Source organism: Rhamphochromis sp. 'chilingali', assembly GCF_963969265.1.
Source record: "Rhamphochromis sp. 'chilingali' genome assembly, chromosome: 5".
NCBI classification, from domain to species: domain Eukaryota; kingdom Metazoa; phylum Chordata; class Actinopteri; order Cichliformes; family Cichlidae; genus Rhamphochromis; species Rhamphochromis sp. 'chilingali'.
In genome coordinates, this window is record NC_137932.1 from 24,958,780 (window position 1) to 24,986,594 (window position 27,815).

The window sequence follows — 27,815 nt, forward strand, 5'->3', positions numbered from 1 at the left end:
GCTACACAGGACCCACCCCACAGGACCTTCAGGATCCGATCCCTTGTCCCTGCACGACAGATTAGAGCTATTTTGGGGCAGCATGATGCCCAAAAGAACATCTGGCAGGTGTTGTGGTTCATCGGTAGTCTCATTAATGTAACAAAACATTTTCTACAAGCTTTACTAATGTTTTAAACAGGTGTTCCTATCATCATCTATGCTGCCCAACCTCAGTCTCAACATTTCCACAAAATTTAAACACATTTTAAGCTAAAAGACTGGAAATAAAAATGCAAACAAATGAATCAATAAAAATCAGGCTTGCTTTATGTTCCTACTGCAATAACAGTAACTTTGTAGCATCACTGCATAAAATCGTTTTTTCTTTTCAGCAGCTGAGCTTTTTATAAAATGTTACATTCGAACCAAACTTGCTGCATTGATGAAATGCAATAAAGATGATAACAAGTATCCTGCCCCAGAGGGCTTGAAAATGTTTATTGATTAGATAGTTTCTCAGTGATTCCAACCCTGACATGTAAAACTGAAAACTTGCCATATTATTAACAGTACAAGTTGAATAGCATTATTTTTGCAGAGCTTTCTCAGACTCTTTGATTTTATTTGGAGCAACATTAAAACACAGTTATGGCTCTCTGGACCTCCAGAAATCAGAGAAAAAACCTATTTGGGGGTTGAAAAGATCCAAAAGACCATGAACACTGAGAGGAAGGAAGCTGGCATGGCAGGTTTGGATACTGAAAGTGAGAAAGTGCAATTACTTGGAAGACTTTGTAAGTTTAATGCTATAATAAAGAAGAATTTTGAACGGTTTTCTGTGTCAAGCTGATGTAACCTTGAGTAAAACCAAAAATCTTCCATGCAGCTGCCTCCTGATTCTGAATAAACCTAACATCTTATTTTCAATCGTCTCTTACAAGCATGTTTCTTTTCATAATTAAAATAAGGCTCACTGGTTAAACTAAGCTCTTACTGTAGATAACAGGAGTGTGTTTGGTTTCTTGAGGCCATTTTTAGCGATGCGCTGCTTCCTGAACTCGTCTTCCTCTGCTGGGAGCATTTAAACACCGGACACACTGACACGAAGCCCTGTGTGGTCCAGAACTGAGAAGATGTGGGTGAAAGGTTGGGGTTCTCCCAGTGGTGAACAGCTTCATTTTTCTGTTTACTACAACTTTCACAGCTAACTTTACCATGATGTTATGTCTTTATTTAAAAATCCGAACTATTCCTTTAAGCTCCCCATTTGTCACTCGACTGCTTTTACTTCCATCGCTCCGGCGTTTTCTCTCTGCACCATCCAGGTGTTTAATCCTTGTATATTTCAATGGACCCACATTCAGATACGGGTTGTTTCATCTTGTGGGTTTTCCATTCAGTCCTTTCAGGGCTGCTGAGGCGGGCGGAAGGGCCACGTGATGTAATCTGCCACGACGTGACCGCAGATCTGTCAGTGCCCAACTCACGTCTTTCTAAACTCCCTGACAAGATCGTTTCATGCAGCCTGCAAGGCACATTTACAGATACACTTACAAAAATAAAGGTGCTAACTGGATCCTTGACATAGAGCTATATAGAAGTGGTGTCAAACATCTGGCATGGGGGCCAAACCCTGGCCACCAAAGGGTCCAGTGAGGTCACAAACTACTCCAAATTTTCATTGAAATATATTCTTCATTTTTACTGGTGATGCTAGCCTCACAGCACATTTTATTTTTAGAGCTAGACAAGTTGTTTAAATCATAAAGATGGAAGATATTGATGGTTATTTACAAGAAAAGGGAAAAGAAGACTTTTTAAAAAAGAAGAAACAGTGATCAGGATGCTTTTCTACTCTGGGCGATTTTTAAAAATATTTAGTTATTTACACTTGAGATCGGTTTGTGACCCGTGGCCTAAAATGAGTTTAAATAAAGAAATATGAGAATAAATAAAGAAAAAGGTTACTTAAAGAGACATTTTCAATAAAGTCCCAGCAAACACTGGCATTTATGTCCCAGGTCATTGATTTTGATTAGTTTTTACAATCCAATCAAATCATTCCTTACAAAGTAGGAGATATCAATCAAATTATTGCAATAAAGAATTTAAATTTGTTTTTTATTAACACAGACACTGAACATCCTCTACACACGCTTGTATCACAGGAGCTGTTAAAGGAATGATGAGCAGCACTTGAGTCATCCATAGAGTTTTCAGGATTTTCTAATTCTTATCTCAGTCAATTCACTTCAGTTTGATTCATACAGCATCAAATCACAACAACAGATTTACATTGTAAGGTATTAAACTTACAATGATGCAGAGAAATCGCTGACAAGAGCCAGAGATTCATTATAATTAATGATTAGATGCAGAGTGTTGTCAGATTGTTTGCAGTATTTAATTTAATTTAATTTTGTTCTAATCCATAAAAAGATTTCATAAAACATGTTTTCAACACAATTCCTCTAATGTTGAACTTTGGAGCAAAAACAACAACAAAAAGTCAACTAACTGCTGTGGTTCCTAACACTTCCCCTTTGCAATAATCCCACTTACAGTTGATTGTGGAAGCTAGGAGAGAGAAAAACCTCACTCATTGCATCCAGAGTACCAGGCTCAAATTCAGTGAGCTCATTCGAACATTCTTTACAAATGTTTCTAAACGCAGACTGCATAGGTGTTGAAAACACGTGAATTCAAAGATTAAGAGGTGTGACCTGGTGCTTTTGTCCATGTAATGTATCTGTGCTTGTGTATTAAACCTTGCCATCTAAGCTAGCAAGTCTTACAGTCCTCTTTTTGTCCAAATATGCACAAGCAAACCAACATCATAATAGCCAAGATGCTTTAAAATGTCCAAAACCAGTCAAACCTCATTCTGAGTTCATCCAACTTTTATACAAAGTCTGTAGTCACCAGTTTATCACAGAGCTTCACTTACAGTCACTCCTTCTGTAAATCACAGTCAACAATTAACCTGACATCTTCAGAAGCTCGTACAGGTTAAACTGGGCCGACCAAACACTGTTAGACCTGACTGGCTTTGAATGCTTCAGTAGAAAGACTATATGCTGATCAGCGACAACGTTCAGAGTCTTAGTCCCTGGTTTCATGTGGCTCTTAATTTGACACTTACCACTCACATAAAGACCCCACAAGGGCTGATGGTGCAATATGGCAGCCTCGCTTCTGTCAGTCTGCCCCAGGGCAGCTGTGGCTACAACTGTAGCTGCCTCCACCAGTGTGTGAATGTGAGAGTGAATGAATAGTGGAATTTTACAGCGCTTTGAGGGCCCCAAAAAGCGCTATATAAATGCAATCCATCATTATTATTATTATTATTATTATTATTATTATTATTATTATTATTATTATTAATCCAGCGAAACAGTCCAACAATCCAAGGACTCTGTGTGAGCACTTCTACCTTGAAAACCACCTGCTGTTACCACCAGGTGTCGCCCAACCAACAAGGAACAACTCTAAACAGATTTTTACCTTTCCATCTGATTCTTTTGGAGATTATAGATTAGATGAGATTGATAGATGCTGTCTTGTGCTTTGAAATGTGTGTTTTTCTTTTAAAAAAGAAAAAGAAAAACACAAGACACATAAAAGCAAGCCTGCAAACAACACAAAGTCACCACAAAACTGCTCGGTTATGGAACATAAATGAGCATATTTCACTTTCTTTTCCATGGCCTCCAAACCAGCTGCAACATGCCTGGCGAGCATCGGCGCACAGCAGCAGCTCGGCACGCTTCACTGGACCTTTAAAGAGGAAACCTGTGCAGGTGAAAAAAAGTCTTAACTCTCGTTGGAACAGTTGAAAATGTCAGGAACAAGACACAACAATGCACAGTCTCTCAACCTGTACGTATGCTAGTTACTAGTTAAACTGGTGAAATAAAGTTATTACAGACACAGGTCACAGTTTATGATATGTCAGCAGCATGGCATCTTTAACCAACAGGGGGAAGGTCCGTCACCTCCATTTTACCGTGAAACCCGAGATTTTCATTTAGCCTGAAAAACCGCTTCATCTCCACCTCCTCCTCTCTCCTCAACTATTTTAAAAGCCTTTCGATGTTAACCCAAAGGTCAAATATTGTGAGAGTTTCTGTTGATGTTTCTAAGCCCAGATCCTCCCATTAGATCTAAAGGGGGGATTAACAGATCAGCAGCACAGGTAAAAGATGTGCTGATAGGCAGAGACGCCCAGCAACCCACAGCCCAGGTATTCTAACACTGACTTTAGACCGACTTTACCTAAAGAAAGAAAAGGTGCTTCTTTGTTCATAGTTTAGGATATAATTCCTGTAAGGTATGTGAATATTCTTCTCCCCATTTATTTACCATATAACTGTGAACTTCGAGAAGCTGTTAAAGGTGTTAAAAGTGCGATTAATTTTTGACAAAAAAGTTAACATAATAAATTTATTAGAATAAAAAAATCTAAAATTTAAGAAATAAATGTATGAATTTATGAATTTGTTTTTCAGAAAAAATCTCATAAATCTGGAAAAATCAAGCAGCATAAATAGTAACATCAGTTATAATAGAAATAACACATTTTTTTAATCTCACAAATTTGTGAGCGAAAAAAGTCAAAAATGCATGAGAACAAGTGTAAGCTGTATTGTTTGCGCTAAAGAAAGAGCAACAAAGTGTCAACAATGTACAGATACCAAAACCTTCTAAGGATGGCTCAGTTTAATATTCATCTCTGCCTTCCTGCTGGAGACAATAATACTCCATTTGATTGGGCAAGGTACACCCTGGACAGGTCGCCAGTCCTTTACAGGGTCAGCGCCATAGGCTCCATACAAAACTGTGATGTCACGCATTTGTTAGTGAGGTCTCATTATAAAGATTTGAGTGAAGTGTTTTTATTGTCACCGTGTTGGCATTTTTGAAGCGAAACTGAGTGAGAGGTGGATCTGACTGATCTGCACGTACGCATACGGTAGTGACTTGTAGGCCTCTCTTAGGCATACCAGGCATCCTCCTCCTTTATGACTCTGTCTGATCCCAAATTGGCACTAAAGACAAAAACAAAGTGGACAAGTGGAGCGATAGATTATTCCACAGACAGGACTTCCACAGAAATGTCCCAGAGGATTATATACTTGGTGAGTGAGGTGGTTGATTTGGTTTGTCTGTGGATGATAGCTGGAATGGAGCCACTGGTCTGTTTTCACAACCAAGAAAAAACAAACATGTTATATTACAGTAAAGAATTGATTTTGCGAGCACTGAACCATTACTTTATGGCGTGCCAACCAGGTGATGGCTCTATACTGTACAGACTGTATAAAAGCTTCAGGTGTTTGGTTGAAATTATCCATCTTTGCTTCACCAATGCAGCGTTACAGGGCAGGTACACCCTGGACAAGTCGCCAGTAGGGAATTGCAGGGTTATAATAATTGCATTTATATTGTTGTTTTAGCATTCCTACTGTAATCTTCATATATTGCTTGAAAATAATTACATGTCCTCACCCAGTTTTCTTGTCTTGACAGGTTCTTGCCTGCTTTTGGCACTGCATGGATAAAAAATGTGCTGTAGTCAACATTTAACTATCATGAACACGAACACTGACCTTTCAGTCAGTCACTGTGTGGCCTTTTGCTGCCTTAGCTAAACCTCAACACAAGGTACAAAATACAAAATAACTGACACAAACATGCGCTTGATGATTTGAACTCCAGCACTGATATTCCCATAAATATTTGCAGTCACCAATGAAAATATTCTGTGTTATACAATGGAAATGTGCAGCATCCTGATGGGTTTTTTTTATTCCGGGGCAACAGACTTCACAGTATTCATATGTACTCAAGAAAACAGTTCAATCGTATGGAAATATTTCTATATTTTGCTGCATTTTTGAAGGTAGTGAGGCTGGTCCCAACCCAAAATTCAATCTCAGCAAAATATCAACCAATCGTTCAACCTTGGTGCTTGGAAAACAAGCACAAAGATACCCACATGGCATTATCTATCACCAGCTGCCATCAGCAACAAATCAAAACGTTCACAGTAACACAAAGACAGGAGAAAAGTGCTGGCCAGAAAAACCTGGGTGGCAGCAGAGAACCACGCTGTGGGAGGGTTCAAGGTGAAAGATGGCACGCCAGCTGGGTGTGAGGAAAAACAGGTGACAGTCAGATAGCTAAGATGGATCTGAGATTGCCCATCTGACGCATTTCCTCATCGCTCACAGATTTGTTATGTCTGTCTGTCTGTCAGCACCCTGCTGTACAAGCAGCTATTCATTAGAGATGCTATCAGACTGGAAAAAACAAAAGTTTTTTTTTTTTTCAAGAAGGAAGATGTCCAGGTGAGATCTGTGGGAACTCAAAGCTGACTTTGTGTGCCAGTTATGTTTGCGATTTTCCAACGTCAATCATTGCATTATCATGCAATGCTTTGTCTGTAAAAGGGAATGCTTTCTCTTTTGATTTGTTTAAATGTAGTGCCATGTGGCTTTGTTTGGAGAACAGAAATTTGGCAGGTTATTTGTAAAGTAATGGTTTTAAAATGGGTTGGGCAGGCCCTTATAACACGCTTTTCTGCAAAATGTGCAAGCAATCAACTACCAAACGTCATTCAAAGTCAAAGATGCATTAAACAAACACTTACTTCTGCACAATGTCAGCCAACATACCCATAGTCAGATAAGAGAACCAATATAAGTTTAATCTAAATAAATAGCGCTGTGATAGACTGGTGACCTGTGTAGCCCCGCCTCTTACCCCAGTGACTGCTGTGATAGGCTCCCTGAACTAGGTAAGTTCATTGATGACTGGATCTCAGTAAGTAGAAATATACCACTTGGATTACATGTTTAATTTGTGTAATTAAATTTGTTTTTAATATATTGGAAAGACTATTATTCCAACTAATAGACTAATATTCCGTTGCTGTCCATAGTTGTGACATCTATGGTTTTATGGATATGTTTGGCCAATTGAAAGAATTTGGATAGCTAAATATTAGAAAATATCCAACTTTTTACATATTTTTCTAAAATTAAATAAAGAGTGAAAGAGTTTTAAACATTACCTACTTTGCAAAGGTCTTGTTGACTTTATGAGGCGAAAATTGATTACATCACGTGAATTAAGAGACGCAAACAAATCGCTTTTGAAAGCATCTCAAATATTACCATGGCTGAAAATTCCTGGATCCAGAAGGAGATCTAGATGTCTCTCAGTTGTTGTTTTTCATTTGTATGTGTATTTGTGAAGTTTTCTGCCCTGACATGCAGCATTGAACTCTAACTGGGTCAAGTATCACTGTTGGTAAAATTTTATTGTTAAATTTTCATTCAAATAAATCTTTTGAACCAATCACATGATCTGTTTGATGGGATGTTCTACACATTATTCCAGAGGGGAAATTGAAGGGAGTCACTTCCACTCTAATAAAGATGAAGTGATTTCCTGTGGGCTTTAATAAAGCGTCAGGTTTGGACCAGGTCCAGTCTGGCTCCTGTAGCCTCTCTATACATGTTCATGAGTGCTGTTCAAAACCAGTCAAAAATTGAAGTGCAGCAAGTCTGCACTGACTTTTAGCCACACACTTCTTTCACCCCTTTTAAAAGGTTTCTTCCTGTTAAAAGGGAGTTTTTCCTTCCCACTGTCACCAAAGTGCTTGTTCATAGGGGGTCATATGATTGGTGAGTTTTTGTCTGTATGTATTATTGTAGGGTCTACCTTACAATATAAAGCACCTTGAGGCGACTGTTGTTGTGATTTGGCGCTATATAAATAAAATTTAATTAATTCAATCTACACCATCCAATTATATATATAAATAAATGAATAAATAAATAAAAGGAAAATGCCTGGTGGTTTTTTGCCAGCACATCATCCTTTAACAGAAAATCTTTATTTAAAAATCAATGGCTGGTTGAAAAATACAGCGCCTAAATTATTAAATTAATTTATATATAACAAATAAATAATTAATCTTTTTTAATAAATTGAAAATTACCACAACAAAATTTTTAACAGTGAATTTGACTTATTGCAGACTTTTTTAGCATAGGTTTATTGACCATAATTTTGTGTATTATATGGATGACACTACATGCACTTACCAATTAATTTCAGGACTATCTTAGTAAAAAAAAGAAAAAAGAAAAATGACTGAAACTGTACAGGCCCATTTACCAGTGAATGATGGACAAAATCCTGGTGCATCCATCTGACAGTGAAATAAATATAAGAAGATGTTGATTCATGTTCCTGTTTACATCTGAGAAATTCAACATGTCCCAAAGCTCGCCAAAGTGTGTCTACCCTCTCTTATTTAGTAAGAGAATTTCCCTCACCAAATAGGAGAAAGGTGTCAAGGTGAAACTGGAACAGAGACTTTGTCATCAAAGGTTGTTTTCTGCTGTAGTAAGATCTTATTACCCATCACTCCAACTCCAGTTTCAACCTCATTTCATTTGAGCATCATATGCTAGTGTTTTGTCAAGGATGCCAAAAATCTACAGGTGTTTGGGTATATAATAACTCTACCCTTAACTTAAAGTGTAAAGTGTGCATGTTAGTCCCCATAGGGAAATAGTTCCTCTGCATTTAACCCATTCACCCAGTGAAGCAGTGGGCAGCCACCAGTGCAGCGCCCGGGGAGCAGTGTGTGGGGACGGTACCTTGCTCAGGGGTACCTCAGGGTAGCCGTTCAGTGGAGTCGAACCCCCGACCTTCCGATCATGGGGCCACCACTCTACCTACTGGCATGGTCTTGTCTGCAACAACGACAAAGTCTGCATGAAACTGTCAACCAGTAAACCACAGTTTGTTCCTCATTTCGTTTAGTTTTGACCAGTTAGAATCGATGCAGGACTCGAGCCCCCAAGAGCAAAGGGGGACTGTACAGCTTTAACAGAAAATGCGTTTGCTATACACGGGTCAGCTACGAAAATTTTCATGGGCATGGTCAGTGACTCTATAGTGTGTGGAATATCCTCACACATTGGAATTTTTTTGTTGTTGTCGTATGCATCGATAAATCTCCACAGCAGTTTCCTACACCTCATTTTAGTAACAAACCTATTACAGCACGAGGCCTAACACTGAACTGGATAACCGGTTAAGAAAATGGATGAATGGCTGTCCGACAGTAAAGATGAATTAATTCCCTTCACATTGTGCACCAAAGAAAGCTTACCTGTCTGGAATTACAGACATGACAAGAATATTAATGCACAGAAAGGTGAGAGAAGAAACTCAAAGAAAATCACGTAACAAAAGATCTAACACTAAAATAAAAATCTGTTCAGTGAAGGAGAAATCCTCCGCCACCTGAGAGAATAGAGGAGATTCTCCGTCTGACATGCTAAGCCGTCATAAGTGATGACTTGACATTCCAAGTGTTGCAACATGAAGCAGACTGTTGTTGTTTTGCAATAATTAGCCTGTGATGGGCTTTGTGAAGGCTACGGTACACTGACAAAGACTGCAGCCAGACAGAAGCAAAGCGTGTGGAGTCGCAAATAGGTATGAAAAGTTCAAAAAGCAAAATTCACCTGCAGTTGCTATCTGCAGTGATGATGTCAGCATTTATGGATGACATGCCACGCGTGCACATCTACTGAAGACTTTCCACAATCTTCTTAATGACATATTGATCTTGAAGCTATGGTTAACTTGTAGGATTCATTGGGGAAAAAACACCCATGAAATGTTTCCACCCACTTCAATTGTGTTCACTATTATTATTATTTTTAATCTACAGCTTTTGAAAACCATTAAAACATAACTGCCGTATGACGTGTGATGAAAACGTTCTAAGAACAGGCTGTAAAACTAAAGAATTTGGCCAGTCTTTGAGGTCATCTTCCTGTGCACCTCTGCACCATCCTCCATCTTTCAGTAGTTTTGTTTTTGTCCTTGTAATTGTGCTTCTGTGAGGGGTGGTGGATCTCCTCCAGTGTGGCTCCTTCAACTGGATATTCATTTTGAGGAAGAGAATGAAGTTTCGGGGAGGCAAATCTGACAGTGTGAGACAACAGATAATGTGTCACTGGCAACACAGTAAGCAAACTAGAGTTTATCTTGTCTTACTTGTCCGGAGGCAGGTCACGACATGGGGGGAGGCAGATGGTGAGGTCCAGGTGAGTGCTCATTGGTTGTGGGTGCAGAGAGTCCGGTGGGTCCAAGAGGGAAAGGCAGTGAGCGAGGCAGGTGAAGCAGAGAACCAGAATGGCGACGATGATGGCTGCGAACCAACTGAGAAACCAGCGTCCAGGTGAATGTGACAAATTGCAAGGGTGGATGGATAATCTAATGAGTATTAAATTACAGGAGACAAACAGTCAATACAACAAGAATACGATGGCTTAACATGAACAGCACTTAAAGGCTTGGCACTAACGAGGGTTAGCAGACAATCTAGCGAAGATTCTTTGAGAGCGCTGGACATAAATACAGCCACGAAGATTAGCAACAGGTGTGGACACTTGGACGGGTTGCTGAGGCTCCACCTGTATGCAGAGACCAATCTAGTGGAAAACACAAAGCCACTCACCCGGACCATGATACATATTCTTTCAAGCTGGATCTCAAGATCTCTGTCTAAATAAATAAATAATTCTTGGTAAATTCCCAGATGATCAAACATGCAACTATTTTGCTGGTAATAACTGAAATGAGTAAAGAAAATCAACAGCCTACTTTTGCAAGATAATTCATAATTTTATTTGGGGGGTTATATCGGCTGGGTCTGATTATTTATGGGGGGGGGTCACAGCCCCCCTAACCCCCCTGGAAATTACGCCCCTGCTTTTGCTAAACTCTTCCTTTGAATTTTTTCCTGTATTTGCGCTTTCCACCACCAAGAGGATACACCAAACACCTTCTTGGCAGTCTACCTCACCACACCAGTCATGTGATAACTCTTCCCTACCACCCTGTCCACCACCCAGCTTGTCTCAACTCCTCCCTGAACTCATCATTCAACATTCTTCCTTCTTCAACTTCAGCCATTTAATTCTGGCTTCGACTTTCACTCCTTGGCTCTTCTTGATTTCCAAACTCATTTTACAAACTACCATCCAGTGCTGCCAAGCTACATTATCCCCTGCCACCCTCTCGCAGTCTGCCTCTTTCAGTTTGCATCTTCTGCACAAGAAATAGTCCACTGTGCACCTTTCTTATATATACCTCTTATATGTCACCCAATTTCCCTCCCTGTTTTTGTCCACAGTATGTGTCCTTGTACATTTCTTTACCCACCCAACACTTCCTCATCACCCCTGCTCCCTGAACCTAACCCATTACATTTCTGATTGTCTGATGTGTCTCTTGGAAGATGTTTTTATAGCCTGGGCTCAAAAACAAATTCTATACCATGACCTAAGTCACAAAAATATGTTAACACAATTAAAACACTCTAAAAATTGCAGCCCAAATGACACAGACACGTCTTATCATCACATTGTACTTCAAACATCCTCCTCTGCCTCCAAACTGACCCTCACTCTTTGAAGTTTTGAAGATTTCTAGTAACACTGCTGATAATCTACTGATCACTATCTTCAATTGAAATCATTATTTACACTCAAGTTTCACCTGGACACACTCCTGGGAGTCTTTTACACTTCTGTACTGTTCATCAAAGCTGCATGTGCAAATGTGACCTGAAATGCTCGCAACATTAAATGGGCTTAAGATATTAAGTGTTTAATAGAACAGTGGGTGGATAAACTATCTCTGGTATAATTACTGCCCTGGATTTGTGATTTTGGCGGCTTAGAGCGGTTTCATGCTGAGCTGCCTCTCTTCTTCGTGGCGCCTCCGTTCTGTAGGTGTGAGAGAGATGAGGCAACACGTACTGCGGTGCAACATGTTTGGCATGTTAAAGGTAACCAAAGGGTATGAAATACAATGAAACAAAAAGGTGAAAGCATGTCGCACAATACACGAAAGGGAGGGTTTGAACAGTTAAAGCACAAAAGACAGATTAACAGACAACAATACACCTACTTTAATGCAAATGAATCCAGCCATAAATGGACATAATTTTCATTTCATAATTACTTTTTTTCTCTATTTTTTTTATACGCTTTGGTTTTCTGTGTGAGAAGACACAAATTGTGAGCAGCCCCACCTGCACAGACAGAAAGCTGCAGACTCAATGAGCAGCTCAAAGCAGATAATGGAAAAGACAAGTGGGACTCAAGTTGCTTCCTAAATGACTCAAAGGCTTCCTAAAGAGTTTTAAACAATGAGCCGCTGTTTGCTCTGTCAGCCTGGGTCTCAGAGGGACTCAGATTGTTCAGGTATTAATGGGCAGCCTCTGTTTACTTTGAGCTGTTTGCTGATGGATCATCTTACTTTTTTTTGTTGTTTACCTGCAGGAAGCTTCTCCTGACTGCAGCAGCAACTCACGAGAATGAAACTGGACTTCTTTCCTGATTTAGGAGGTTTGTGCTTTTTCAACAAAAAAGAATTTTAGAACCAGTTAAAGATCAGTAATGTTTTGTTTTTTGTTTTTTTTGCGAGTCAAGCAAATGAAACATGAGAAATCGAGTTTCACTGATAGCTGAGGTGCATAAAAATCACCCATTGTAATTTCATTACAATTTAGTGTTCAGGAGCCTCTGGATCCTTACATGTTGGTCAGTGAGTTACATACACACACCTAAACATGACACACAACAAACACGGCAGCATCTGACAGTAGGACATTACTTCCCACCATTTGCACCTTTCCTCTGACACACATGTTTAAAAAAAGAATAAAGAAAAAACGCTTCCATTAATTCTGAGCATCAAACATTCCAACTTTCTCTATCATTTCCCTTTTTGCATCAATTTATGGAGGAAAACGACAAAATTCAGGCAGCAGGTGAGAATGCAAAATAGAATGAAACATAATACACTGAGAGTCCCAGGCATTCTTTATTGCTTTCAAATATTTACTCTCCTTTACTTTTCTCATTTCATGTTCTCCCTGCTGAGTCAACATGCACAGAGGCACGATTTCTGTCCTCTTTTGTTTTGGTGGCATCCTCTTTAAATGTGCATGTGGCACCTATTCATGACGGCGAGTCATCATTTTATTTTATTTTCATAAGGTTTTTAGAAGCATTGGAAAGGAGAAAGTCTCAATTCCCCAATAAATACCTCCAGTTAGACGACGGTGCTTTGTGTGTGCCATAGTTTATTTCCACAGTAAAACTCTTTTTAATCTCAGATTAATCATTTTAGCAAATAACACTTCAAAGTAATAAGTAAAGTACAGAAAACTTCAGTAAATGATTCTCCATCTGCTTGATTTTTGAGAGTTTCTGAAAAAAAAATCCTCATGGTTAAATAAAACAATATATTACAAAGTTACAAAATATAAGAAATAATACAATTTTTTATATATTAGAGTTATTTCTTATATTTTTTGGTTTATGCACGTTTTATTGTGGCGCTCGGTTAGTGTCACTGAGCACAGACATAGAAACATGCCTGTGCATGCATGCATGGCCGAGACACTGATGTTATCTCAGAACTGGTCACAGTACGTAGAAAGAACCGCAGCACTGCTGCTGCCGTTTCAGCGTGTGCTCGTGGTTCAGTCAGACCTTTCCTTACACTGCAGTCAAATCACATGTATGTGTTTTTGTATCTTTTATTTCATTTAAATATATATCTTTTAAATGAAATATGAATGACAGAACATTTGATCAGTAAATACTTGTGAAGAGACAGCCATGTTTAATAGCCATAATACAATAAAAATATCAAATATAAAACTATAAATACACATAAATACAGTTCTGCTAAAAATGATAAAAGGATATTGCAGTTGTGCACAGACTAGTATTACCAAAATCTCGTTTTAAAATCATAAACAAAAGGGTTTATGATCTTCATGTCTATTAGATTCTATGTTATTGTGTTGCATGTCTCAGCTCTCAGACGTCAGCTCTCTGCTTCCCAGTGTCAGAAATATAAATCCATAATGTGGTCATTGAAAAGTTTAACTGAGAATGTTCACTTTTGTTAGCAGGATAATACGAAATAATTATTGTAGAGACTTCCATTAACTATAAAATGCATCGGGACAACTTTCACCGTGAAGCTATTTTTCTAAACCAACCAAGAGGAAGAAAAAAAAGGTCGTCCAACGGTTGTTCAGCGATGAAACATTTGCTGCAGGCAGCAGTTACTGTGGGATAAGATGAAAAGACAAGATATATTGTTATTGTCCCAGAGCCAGAAAATTCTACACAGGTGACAACTTTTAACTGAAAAATAAAAAGTGTGGAATTTACTCAGGCTCTCAGACACGCCAGGTATGTCTCAGGTGGGTCAGACGAAGGTATGTTTGGTTATGTTCAAACAGACAGACGAAGATTTCGTTAATTATTGATGTTAAATACAGAACTAAATGACATGGAGTAACCTCAGGCTACATTCCATATTTAAGACAAAGCCAGGAAAAGAACAGACTTATTATCAAGTACTCTTAAATATATGCTGTGCTTAAGGTAAACAACAAAATCTACCTGTTATGTACCCATAAATAGTGTCATTAAACTTCAATTACAGGAGAGCCAAACTCATTTAATGCATTTAAAAAAAGACAAAACAATTTGGATAATAACACTAATTAATAACTACAGTTTTCTAATGATAAGATTCTTATCTGATCCATTTTAATATAATATGTTGAAAATATTTTCCTCCTAATGCTAAAATAAGCACAGATGCATTTTTTGTTGCATTATTAAATATTTATTAAGCAAATGTATAGAAAAAAATATATACAGCTTTGCCAAAATACTTTACAAGAATTCAAATGCAGCTTAAACATTCTCTTTTGTGGCAACAACATCAAATTATATGGAAGACAAATTCGTTTTATTCAAGCTAAAAACATTTTTTTTTTTAGGACTTTCTCTGGTCGGTTTCGTGTTTTCTTCCTTCACCTTTTCATCACTAAATAAAAGTCCCGATTCGGACAGATTGGTTTGTAGTTCCAGCACAGTCACAGCTCAGTTTGCCACTAATCTTCTAAAACATGACCCTATTTAAACATCGCTCCAGTCCCACTGCGTTTCCTCCACATCGTCACGAGGCTGAAGATAATCTGTGAGCAGAGTGATGGTGTTTGTTCAGGGGAAGTTTCCCTTCCTCTGCAAAGAAAACACAAGAAATAACCCATTAGCAACATCGTGACCATGTTTCTCTTTTACCGGCATTCAGTTTATTTTATCGAGATTAAACAGCTCTTCTCTAATCAACTATGCACACAGTCGTATCAGCCTAACGAGGATTCCGACTTTATTTGTGGCCCATCAGTCCAGGAAGCCCTTTGAAACCCAATTATTTGAAGGATTTTTAATAGACACTTGTTGGTCAGAGAGTTCTCCCTAAGGGAATTAGAAATCTAATCATAAAGGCATTTGTTGGCACGGATAAAAAGATGATCTATTTCATGTACGTAATCTAGTTTTGTATCAATTTACATGGGTAACTTGGTGTTACTGTCATGACAACAGAGCTAGCATTGAAGTCCACGTGCAAGATAAATATACTCCTTCTACCACTGAAAGCACAGGTCACAACAGCCTTTAGCATCCACACAGTAGCAGACATAGAAGTGATTATCCCACATATAATTTGACCTGAATCGGGGCATATCTAACACTTGTGTGTTCAATATTTGGCCTGTTTGTTTGTTTTGGTGCAGTTCTTCTTAAAATTTACCCCTTACAAAACACGTTTTTTCTTAATGTCAGTTTTCATTGTACAAGCTGGGCAGAGTAAATACTCTGGTGATGATAAAACGAAGTGTTATCATCAGTTCGGCAGCATCAGAAGTCATAAGTAGGACATTGAAAGCAATAAAATACCACAAAACTCTCATTAATTGACAAAGAACTTCACCAACTGCAAAAGTGAATTATAGTTTGTGCATGGACTTGCACGCACGCCTCTCTATTCTTTGCTATTTTGAAAGCCATTTTAAAGAAACTTCACAGATAGCTCAATGGCTTAATTAAAATCAAGACCTCAGATCAAAACACACCTTTACTCTAGGTACGAGTGTACAGACAGGAGAAAGAGTATATCTCCAACTGATGGACAGAGATGCTACAGAAAGAAAGACTGAGTTCTCTGTATTAAGTAAGTAAGTATTTAAGTAAGTATTTTATTCAACCTTCCGTTAAAGGTCGTCTCTGGGCTTTTAAATTCATTTTGAGTGTGTTGTACTGAAACCTGCCGCCCAGCCTGATCCTCCTTTTAAAAAAACTAACTTCAAAGGGATTTTTTGGTTAAACGAAGGATAAATAGGAATGATCTGTTTGTTGATGGTTATCAGAAACTGGTTCTGTGGGCTTCGTGTTTTTCAGCAGTTTTAATAAGGTTTGACGCTGCTGGTGGGAAATCAGATTTGGCTTCATTATTTCAGACGTCTGCCCTTAAAATTTCAGAGTTTCATTTTCATTTGGTTTTGCAGTACATTAATGTTTTGTGTGTTTTTTATTGGGGTTTTTATTCCCTACTAGATTTGTTGAGGCCAAGTCCTGAGGATGAAAAAAGGCAAACAGTTATGAAATTCATTCATTTTTATCAAACTTAATCTGTTTTTGTTAGAAATGTACTGCTAACAACAGTTTACACAGAAAATGTGTGGATTATGTCAGTTTTTGCACAGGACAGCCAACTAACTATAAATGAAATGTTATTTATTCTGTGAAAACCAGGAGCTATTTCTTCTGTGCAATTTGGGGCTTTTTTAATCTTAACAAAACTGTTGTGTTTCTTAAAAACGCATACACATTAGTGGTTGTTGAGGAGGAAAATGCAGCTTTTAGCAGAAAATAAATTCTCTCAGATGTTTTTATAGCTTAAAACACTGGATAGAAGCACTGCGGCTTTTTAGAGAGACAGTTTTATACATCTGTAGTTTTCAGCCAGGCCACAAAAGTCAACTTTCTCTTTAGCTTCCATCCTACAAAAAACTGAAATACTACTGAATATCAACAGTGGGCTGGCAGAGTAATTGGGAATCTGCGGGGCAAAAAAATACAGCACACTTCGGGAAACTATTCATATTATTGCCCTAAAATAAGTTAGGAAAGAAGGAATAACTAAAGGCCAATTTCCAAATTAGCCGGTTTGTCTAAGAGTATAGCGTCTCTTATACGTAAAACGCATGCTCTGTGGCATGTGTTTCATAAATCCAGATGAAGTCGTGTATGCACTGCATTGTTTTGCTGTTACTTGGGTTCTGGATAAAGGCTTGGATAAGAAAAACACCAGGCTGCTAGATTTTTGGGCCACACAGATGATCGTGGTTTGCGTGTCAAGCTTTTAAAATGGCGCCGGTTACTGTTCAGGAATTACTTGTCTGACCAGCAACAGTTAACGATAACGGAAAGCATCCCACAAGGTTTGGTTCTAGGTCCACTTATTTTTACAATTCACTAATAGAGCTAATGATTAGCTAATGATCTATAACTTGTACTAAATGAACATAAACTGTTCTTCAGAGCAAAACACAATGATGGCTAACTGCCACATATCCCCAATGCCTGGTGATCTGACACTGAGACCATTCAACTGAACAATTTTGTTAAGATTTCTGTTTTTGTTGTTTTGGAATTAGTACAAGTTTGCATGGTTTTTCCATGGTTGCATCGATTATCTCTGGGTACCTCGGCTTTCTCCCACAGTCCAAATACATGTGCAGATCACATTAACTGGTGATTTTAAAAATTGCCTGTATGTGTGAATGTGAGAGTAAAAGGTTGGCAGCCCTGCGGCAGACTGGTGACCTCTCTAGAGCATACCCTGCCTTTTACCTGGTGGTCAATTAAATTAGGGATTATAAACTGTTTGACTCTGTACCCATTTAAACTGTATTGGTATATTGTTTGGTTTTAATGTGTTCTCTTTTATCTTATCTACATGATTTTTTTATGCTTTTCTTTTCTTTTCTTTTCTACTCTCAGCTCTGTATGATATCAGAGCTTGTTTCATATGAACTGAGGGGTTTGAACAAGGCTCGGTGTAACATAAACAGTGAAATAAGCACAATGGTTTCACTTTAAATTAAAGCCAATAGGTCATTAATATTTAGTCTCAGAAATTCCCTTGTTTTTCATCACAGCAGTGGGGGTCTGCTAGTTTATCAGTAACAGTAAAAACATCTGGACCAGATGTGGTGCTACACAGAACTGGCTCGAAGGCGACGTCTGAGTCACTCTCACCTTCTCTCTGTGAAAGTTTGAAAGACGTGGAGTGGAAATCTGTAGCTTCCTGTAGTGCAGCTGAGCTGGGATGACTCAGACTCTGAGTCATTCCAGGGCTCAGACTGGGGGTCATTCTGGAATTCAAACTGGGAGTCAGACTGGAGGACTGGGGCTGCCAGTGGTGTCCAGAGTTCATGTAGTTGGTTGCAGGGCCTCCATACACACAGTACTGGTTCGGCGGAGAATATGCACAAGCTGAGAGGTAACCCGGCAGGCCGGATGAAGACTGAGGAAAACAAGGAAAAAAGGGAAGGTTTTAATCCCACTTGTTTTGAAGTAACATTCCGATCAATCCATTATCTTTCAGGATGATTCACATGCCAACGCTTTGCATCAACTAATTATTGTTGTCGACTGATGCTTGGATCTGGTCTTACTTTAAAAATATTGTCACTGACATTTTTTCTCAAATTACCTCGATGATGGCTTAAACATTCATTTTGCCCTTTAATAAATATTAAAAGGTTTTCTCATAAGTGAGTCTGGTCTACTCGTTTTTTGAAAAGCCATTAGGCTGAAATGTACGTTTATTTTAAAAAAAATAGTCCTGCATATCTCCCTGATCACAAACACCTTTAAAGCTTTACTTTTTTTAACCAATGAGATTTCTGGAGGACCTTTGAAGATCTTCCAGTTCTGATTTTTTTAAATTGCACAGTCAGAAAATCTCCCTAATTTACAAAAAAAGAGTAAAAAAAAAAATACATGAATAAGAATTTCAATTTTTTTTAGAGAAATAACTCTTTCTCTAAATGTCCTTGTTTTCCCTTTCGTTCCAAAGTAAATAGTAAAATACTCCCTTTTGATTCGTCCACATTACAACAGCTGTTCTATAAGCTCTGTGCACATCAGCAGCTGTTAGAGGTTAACACAAAGATGAAATTAATGAGCTAAAGACACTTGAGACAACCTTTTAAGAAAATCCAAGAATTTAGGCTCCTTCTTCAAAACTTCCACTGGAGTATTTCTAAGTCTCAGTTTAACAGCTGTTTCTACTTTCCCCGAAATACTGGAAAACATGAGAGGGGCTGGTGGATTGTAGCCAATCAGGGCTCTCCTCATAATCAGGACTGACAACTATCATCAAAGCAGAACAAGCAAATGGCAAAATAGCAGCAAGTAAAGCAAAATTCAGACACAGAAGGATTCTGCCTTTAATAAATTCATTCGTGTGCTGTAAATCACACTTTTATTTTCCAGTTCATGTAAAGCCTGTGACATGTTGACCAGTTTAATTTCATAGTCAGAATTTATTCCTGTTTTACTGCCAAAATAAACATAAAAGTCATATTTTATTTGTACCTTCCTGCAATTAAAAGTGTTCCTTGTGCAAAAAAACCACTTTGTTTGCAGGTAATGTTCAGGCTACTTACCTGCTGTGGATATTTGATGTCCAGTTCGTTGTTGGGTTTCTCGACTCCATTGATTCCAGACGGAAACGATCTACTGCTCATACTGGTCATGCTGGGAACGCTGGTCCATTCCTCCATTTTGGCTGGATGTCCATCAGATCCAGGCACACCTTTAAAAAAACATGTAAAATGATATAGCTCATAAAAAAATTATACAGTCTTAATGTTTTTCATTGCAAACTGATTCAGCAGAGATCAGTGGGACAACTTGAGAACCGATGTTCTAACAGTTATCTGTTGGTTCATCAGACTAGAGTAAAGTCGTTTGTGCAAAACCTATTAAATCAAATTTCATAAACTTGTTAGAGGAACAACACATTAAATATTGATGTAGGTCAATGTTTTTGAAAGTACGTGATAGGTAACCGCCCGGCAAAGGATATTTGAGAAAGCACAAGCAAAGTGGCTCATATCAAAAAATAAGATTAAATTAGTCCACTCAGAGTAAATTTAAGAAGTAAATAAAAACATAATAGAATTAAAAAGTTTAAGATGGAATAAGAAGACAAGAAGTGGAGCCACTTCTGGCCTGCTTCAGGTTAAGATTAGCAATAATAACACATATTAGGGTTTGTTGAAGGACAGCAGTCGAAGGCTTTTTTGTAATTGTTAACCAAAACTCTTATGCACGACAAAATGCTTCAGTTAATATTTTTCTAATTTTCACATTATTTAATTTTGGAGCAACACCAGGAACGCACAGGATAAATATTACTGAAACAGAAACAAAATAAAAAGAAACTGTGGGGAAAAAATATAAAATTTAAAAGAAAAAGGTGCAGGAAAAGGTGCTGTACAGACAAACGCTTTGGTTAACAGCGTCTCTGATGGATTTGAGGCAGTTCATTCCTCTGTGGCTGCAGAACTTCAGCAGCTAAAAACATTTTTCTGTGGTACCTTTCACCCAAAAACAATAACTTCAAACTCTGCAGGAGAGCAACAAGCCCAAACATCCAGGCAGAGTCATAAAGAAGTACCGTCATCCTCCAGAAGAACAACAAGAGCTGCAGCAGATGGTCTGACCCTGCAGAGCCCTGCGCAGCAACATGGAAACTGTCTGGATCACACGCACACTAAACCAACAGACGAGCGCTCTCAGAAACCTCCGTGCACTCCAGACTCCACTCTCTGGTAATATCTCCTGGATCTGGTTTGCATGCAGACATTGCTGACGTAGAGTGGCTGGCTTTTTGTCAGTTTGTGTTTCTCTAATCACATGATGGAGGGAGAAAATAAAATAAGGAATAATTTAGTTTTTACTGCATTCTGTTTGTCCAGTGTTAGGTGTGGTAAGGCAAACATTTAAATGTATAATAGTTTGTTGCTTTAAAGATAAATGTGCGCTGCGCAGAATTCGACAGGATGGACTTACTTAGGACGACAGTTTGATTGTTGAGGAGCATCACATTGTTTAGACGCACCCTGAGTGAACGTACTGCGAATGTTTGTTTGTTTGTTTTAAATGGCACCGATTTAAAATCATTCAGAGAAATAATGTGAAAGCATGAAGCCTCACGATCCAAAGGTTAAGACAGAAGGACCACAGACGTAACTGAATACACATCAAAACTGTATTTTTGAGGGTTACATGTGAGAATATTGTTGCTAGTTTGTTTGGCAGGGAACCGTGGCTTCAGTCTGAGCCTGTTCAGTCATTATTTATAAAATAGGCATGGATCTTATATGAATTGTTTGGGGGAGTGGGGGGGGGGGGGTTCAGTCTGTATAATATGTGAGTACTGAATGAATAAATAAATATCAAAATGATCTCCGGGGCCTCGCATGTGTTGAATCAGTACGTGCTGCACATCTTAATAATAATGGATTGGATTTATAAAGTGCTTTTCAAGGCACTATTCATTCACTCTCACTGGTTGAAGCAAGCTACAGCTGCCCTGGGGCAGACTGACAGAGGCGAGGCTGCCATATCACGCCATCTGGCCAACACCAGTAGGTAGGGTAAAGTGTCTTGCCCAAGGACACAACGACCAGGACAGAGAGCCTGGGGATCAAACCGGCAACCTTCCAGTTACAGATGCGCTTCCCATCCCCCTGAGCCACGGTGGCCCCATCTAAAGCCACATCTTTAGATAGTAATACTGAGGAGTTAACCTGACAGATAAAAGTGACGTTAACCTGAAACTCATCCACAACATGTTGCACTCAAATCTTCATATATGCCTTCATATAACTAATATTTACTTGGCTTAATGTCCGTGTGTCTGCTGATAATTACGTCTTGAACTGTGAACAAACAGGAAGTGTTTTCATTTTCACTGAACACCGGCTCATATTTAATGAGGTTGGTGGAGTGTGCAAAGACCAGTGTCAGTGATGGATGAAGTCGGATATGCTACACATAGTTTAGCACCCGTCCATGAGCGCTGTCAGAAAGTTAATCAAAAGTTTTTACTGGGATCTGTTTCCTTAACTACACATGTGTAGAAAACAGCTCTCAGTAAATAATATTCTGTAATTTTTGATTCGTTTCCAGATAAATCAGAGCGGGTGCTGTTACAGAGGAGCTTTGTGGATCGAGACGTTTCTGTGAGGAAAAATAAAGCAGAGCTGAAGAAGATTAATGATCTAGATCAGATGTGGAGGACGATGAGCTGCTCACAGACTTATTATAGTTTATTTTTTATTTAATAAATCTTTATATTTAGTCATTTCTTAAGTGCTCATCCACTTCAGGCTGATTATGCCTCGGACAGGTAGGCAAACAACCATCACGCTCACGTTCACACCTACAGCCAACGTAGAATCACCAGTTAACCCTAAAGCTCGAGTGCCCAGAGAAAACAAACACACGGCCTACAAACATCACAGTTTGCCACAGAAAGGCCAGTCTACTGAATTCAAACACCAGACCTGGGCTTGCTGTGAGGGGACAGCGTCAACCACTGAACCATCGTTCGCTTGAACTCAAACTTCGACAGTAACTGTTGACAAAATACAAAAATATCACCTCATCTATATTCAGCTGATTCCAAACCAGATACTTTTAACCAGAAATACGAGTGTTTAATATTTAACATGTGAATCAGGAACAACACGACAGCACGATTAGATTGCAGTGAATGATGGTCTTTAGACTTTGTTAGTTTATCAAAAGGTCACTGAGGTCACAGTGTATGAATAACTTATAATCTGTGCCTCTCATCTGTTGAGATGTACTCTCAGAGACAAGATGATTTTGGAAATGAATATTTCACAGTTTCACGTTGACAATTTAAATGAACAAGAATTATCCAGTGAGGAAATAAATAAACCCATTTTTCTTATTTGTAATAACAATAATAATCTGCTGATTCACTCACCCACCCATTAAAGACATTTTATTTGTTAATTCATTTCATTTTCCCCATGGTATTTTTGATTTAAACTAATTTTACAGAAAAACTCATTTTAATCTACAGTGGACTAAAGTTATGTTTTCATTTAAAGTCGGGAGAACTTTAAGGTTTAGATTCAAACTTTTAAGGTTTAAATTAACAGAAGGCTAATTATTATACTAATCAAACGTATTATTATTATTATAAGATTATTTAAAAAGGTAAATTTTAATAATTTTCATCATGTAAAATCAAACCTTATCAATTTTTAAATAATTAATTTTACTGTATTAAAGATATAAGTAGAATAATTGGTTTGATTTATTTGAATAAACCAGCACATCTTTTAAACAAAATTTAAATGTTTTAATGCATAAACCCGATTTTTAACATTTTTATACTGAGTGTTAAGTGTGAAATATAAAGACTCTCCACCAACCTCCCGGCTCCATGAAGGCCCTGATGCCCAGGAAGTTGTGCCAGCTCCGGGGCAGGCCGATGTGTCCCGCGGTGCCGCTGCCGGTTCTGGTCCCGGAGGGGGCCCCGGGCCCGCTGTAGGATGGGTACGGGTAAACAGGGCCGTACTGCAGCGGGGCCTTGATGCCGTCGCACGGTCGCGGCTGAGAAAGAGTCCCGATTTTATTCCTGAGGATGCGGCTGATGGAGCTGACGGAGGGCACGTTGTACTTATCGCACACCCCGTCGGACAGCAGCCGGTCCCGGATCTCCCAGGCGAAGATGCCCGGGTCCCCCTGCTTGTAGTCCCGGATGCTCTTCACCACGGCGGGGGTGGTGACCCGAGGCTTGCTGCCGCCGATGGCCCCCGGCAGGATGGAGCCGGTCTCGTTGTAGCGAGCCAGGATCTTGGAAACGCAGCCGTGAGAGACCCGCAGCTGGCGGCTGATGTCGCAGGGCCGCATACCGAGCTGCGCCAACTCCACGATCCGCAGGCGCACCGGGTTCGGCAGCGGGCGGCCGTTCACGAACACCCCGCCGAGCTGATTCACCTCCCCGTAGCTCTGCTCTGCAACACGGGAGGAGAGGTGTGACCGAGCCGCTCGGGTGTAAAGCGGGAGCAGGTTTAAAGGCTTCGCAGGAAACATCTTATTATTATTTTAAGAAAGTTATAAACCCTGTTCTCAAAATAAACGTCTCCGTTAAACGACGTTAAATGTGTGACCGTGTTAGTTTTTCCTGATTAAACATAAATCAGATTTTAACTGTTATTTAAATGATAAACATTAAACAAATGACTGAAGATTATTTAACCAGAATAATGATTACATTTATTACGTCATCCATGGCATTAATACATGTTGTTAACGTTAATTTAAAACTTTTAGTATATTTTAGTTTAATTCGCTTATAAAATATGGAAATAAAACAAACATTTTTAAGCTTCTTTATGTGATATCTACTTGGAAAATAAATCCATAACAATACACGTTTTATTAAAGTTTATCTCCGAAAAAACGACAAATTTGTAATTTGTTTCTGATCTTCTGTCTCAATCTCCAGCTTTTTTATACTAAACACGTAGATTAGATTAATTTAAATGACTGAATGTTTAACGCATTAAATGATGCTGAGATTTTACTGGCTGATGAGGCTGATGTGTGTTTGTGTGCACAGATTAAATCCACTCTTCAATTATAGATCAGATCTTCTTGCTAACTCTACATGCAGCTCAGCTGAGGATTCATCTGTGGTGTTAGTGCAGCGCTGCACTTCCTGTTTGTTTCTGCTCATCTGCTGTACTAAAAGAATCTTCTTATAGCTTAAAATTCAGCCTTAAAACTTTCTGGCTCCATTTGAGGAGATTTCTGGGTGTTAATAGGACAAAAAAGCTTTTCGCAAGTTGGCAGCAAAAATGATTTATTTGAGAATTTAAATCACTGCTGAATGAACCAGTTTGTCCTCTTAATACTTCGTTTATGTTCCTCTGACAGTCCTGTAACAGTCATTTAAATGCATTCACTGGGGTCTAGACTCTCACTTTGTCCTCACTGTTTGTGCACATCTATTATCAGTCAGAGACATTTTTTTAAACCTTATATTTATTGTTCTTGTTGCCCATCATTAGCACGCGCTCTTCATTTCACCTGCAGCTTTCCTGGTTAGATAAATGAGGAAGGAAGGAGTTTAATTTGACTGACTGCAGCAGACTAAAGCTCAGACACGTTTCTGCAAACACTGAGTGATAAATTCATAAACTTACTTTAAAAAAAGCTCATCTTTGGGAATTTCTCATCAACAGTGAAGAAGTGAAGAACATGCTCCTTATGTTTCATGTTGTTTTTTTTTATCAAATATAATTCTTGCCTTTACCCTGCATAATCTCCGGTCTACTCTGGATTCTTTTATAGGTGTATGCATACTAACAGTTGTTTTTTAATATTTTAATATTTATTGAAAGTGTTATTAATGCACAACAACAGTTTAAAGAGGCTGTAGCACACAGATCAGCTCATTTTAGTTTAAAAGCACCTCGGCGTCTTATTTTGTGTTCACTTTACTTGCTGCTGGTATAGCTACACCGTGTCACATTTTAAAAGATAGTCAAGCACCAACAATGCAGCTTTTCTTCAATAAAACACTCCAGAAAAGATGAAATCTCCTCCAAATCTCACATAAATCCCTTTTCTCTTCTTCAGAGTCACCTTCAGGTTAAATCTGTATCAAACTCACCCATCAGCTGCCGTCCACAACGTCTCACTGCTCCACCATCCAACCCTCCGACTGCAGCCTGCAGCGATCTGAAGAGATTTGAACCACCACCACCTCCTCCTTGTCCTCTTCCTTCTCCTCATTTCCTGCTTGCAGGCTGTCATCAGAAATACGAGAGTTCCTGAAGGGCTCTGAAAGCTGGATTTCTTTTCTCCCATGTCCACATGTTGACATTGAACTCATCTTGAGCTGTTTATTTCCCCACAGACTCAGAGGACAGCAGCTGCCAAAGGATCTGCTTACAGTTTTTTCTGAATGCTTAAACCCTAACTGTGATTCCTGTAGCACAATCTCTAAAACTATTCAGACTTATAGCAAAACCACTCACTGAGTTTGCAAAACTAAAAGCACAAAAACTGCTTTGCACTCAGTTTGCAATTTTGTAACACACACTTTGCAAAACTGTAGGCACAATTCACTGCACAACACTCAATTACCAAATTTCCAACACACTCCTAGCAAAAGTATACACATGTATGGCTATCATTAACACTAATTTGCCAACTGTCTGGCACACTTTCACATGTGAAAACTTTTTTAGATAATTAGTTCACTTTGCAATCAGCCTAAGCACTATAATACAGGTAAGCTGTGTGTGCGGAGTACAATGGAGGGAGCAGGAAGAGTGAGAAGTAGAGGAGGCCGAGGAAGAGGACGTGGAGGTGAAGAAGTAGGATGAAGAGGACGACAAGGACAAGGGGGAGCAAGAGGAAGATGAGGAGGGGGGAGAGGAAGATGAGGAGGGGGGAGAGGAAGGGTAGGAAGAGTAAGAAATAGAATTGCTGATGACATCAGAGCTACAATAGTGGACCATGTAATCAACCGTGGAATGACCCTGAGGGTAGCTGGCCAACGGGTCCAGCCTAACTCGAGCCGCTACACTGTAGCAAGTACCATAGGGACATCTTGAAATGAGAATCGGTTAGTACAGTCACTTCGCACAAAGATTTGTAGCACTGCCATATGCCAATGAGAAACACACCAATACCATTGATGTACAAATACTGAAATTGTTACTTTACAGAATTGCTAGATGACCAGATGCTGGGGCAGAGGAAGCATGTTCACTGCAGACCAAGTAACCCATATAGTCATTATGGCGATTGCAAATAATCCTATACTTGGAAATAAACACTTGTGTTTGTTTTGATGTGTGTGAATAAACACCAGTACTTGAAGTTTGGATCCCTCTATGCTTATGGATCTATGACAGAAGTATGAGCTCAAACTGACATAGCCTACCTTGTGCACAGAGAAAGCAAAAGCCAGATGTGTTTTGTATTCATACCATCAGTGTGCAGTTGGCGCATTGTGTGCTTAGTAGATGATGGCTTGTGTGTACTGTTTGATACGGAAACACTATTTTTACGAAGGTGTGAAGAGTTAATCTAGCTGTGTTTGCTTTTGCAAGAGAACTACAATTTTTGATTATTGGGTGACAGGTTTTCTTATTTGTGTGAAGAGTTTTGCAAAATTAGCCAATAGTTACAAAAAATGTGCTTAAGCAATCAGAAAAAACTGTAAAGGACGACACAACACAACGAACTGACGTCACTGGAAAGAGTTTGTTCAAAGCCACTCTGTGTGTGCATGTTAAACAGAACTGACAGATAAATAATAACATAATAAGGCACCACAAATAATTTTTTTTAAAAGTCCAGAAATAAACAACAACAACAAAACTAGGCTCATTACAACTTGTAATTTTTTTTTACTTTTATTTATGATCATTGATTCAACTGCAAAATTAAACCCACCTGTAATGTACGCAGTCCAAACGGGTGACTGAACACAGCAGGTCAAATTCCCATCGAGTCACAAAGTGCACAGCAGTGCTAGACTGCTGTTCCACAAAATCAGTCCATTAATGTAATTAAACACAAAACAAAGAACAGGTTGTTTGGTACCAACTGTCATCCTCCTGCAAAACTAAACCAGCATCTAGTTAACAAAACCTGCAGTTCCCCTGATGCCCACTTGAGGTTGCCTCTAAAAACGAGTAATTCCTCACAGACTCCCTCATTAAAACACCAATTTACAGCTGAAGTAAACGTGTTTACAGAACTGACCTCTGT

At 38.9% G+C, this 27,815-nt stretch overlaps 1 protein-coding gene across 2 annotated transcripts; it reads right to left on the reverse strand.

Moving 5' to 3' along the window:
* Positions 1 to 14,698: 14,698 nt before the first annotated feature.
* pax1b (paired box 1b) lies at positions 14,699 to 26,441 on the reverse strand. 2 transcript variants are annotated; one of them, XM_080883553.1, is made up of 5 exons: positions 25,702 to 26,441; positions 23,453 to 24,037; positions 19,640 to 19,788; positions 18,225 to 18,492; positions 14,699 to 15,140 (listed from the first exon to the last, which is right to left on the reverse strand). In XM_080883553.1, the coding sequence occupies exons 1-5, from the start codon at positions 25,703 to 25,705 to the stop codon at positions 15,076 to 15,078; spliced, it is 1,071 nt and encodes a 356-aa protein (XP_080739679.1). In that variant the 5' UTR covers positions 25,706 to 26,441; the 3' UTR covers positions 14,699 to 15,075. The 2 variants fall into 2 exon arrangements, with proteins under 2 accessions (XP_080739679.1, XP_080739680.1); XM_080883554.1 differs by having other exon boundaries at positions 23,453 to 24,032; positions 25,702 to 25,781.
* Between the last annotated feature and the right edge of the window lie 1,374 nt (positions 26,442 to 27,815).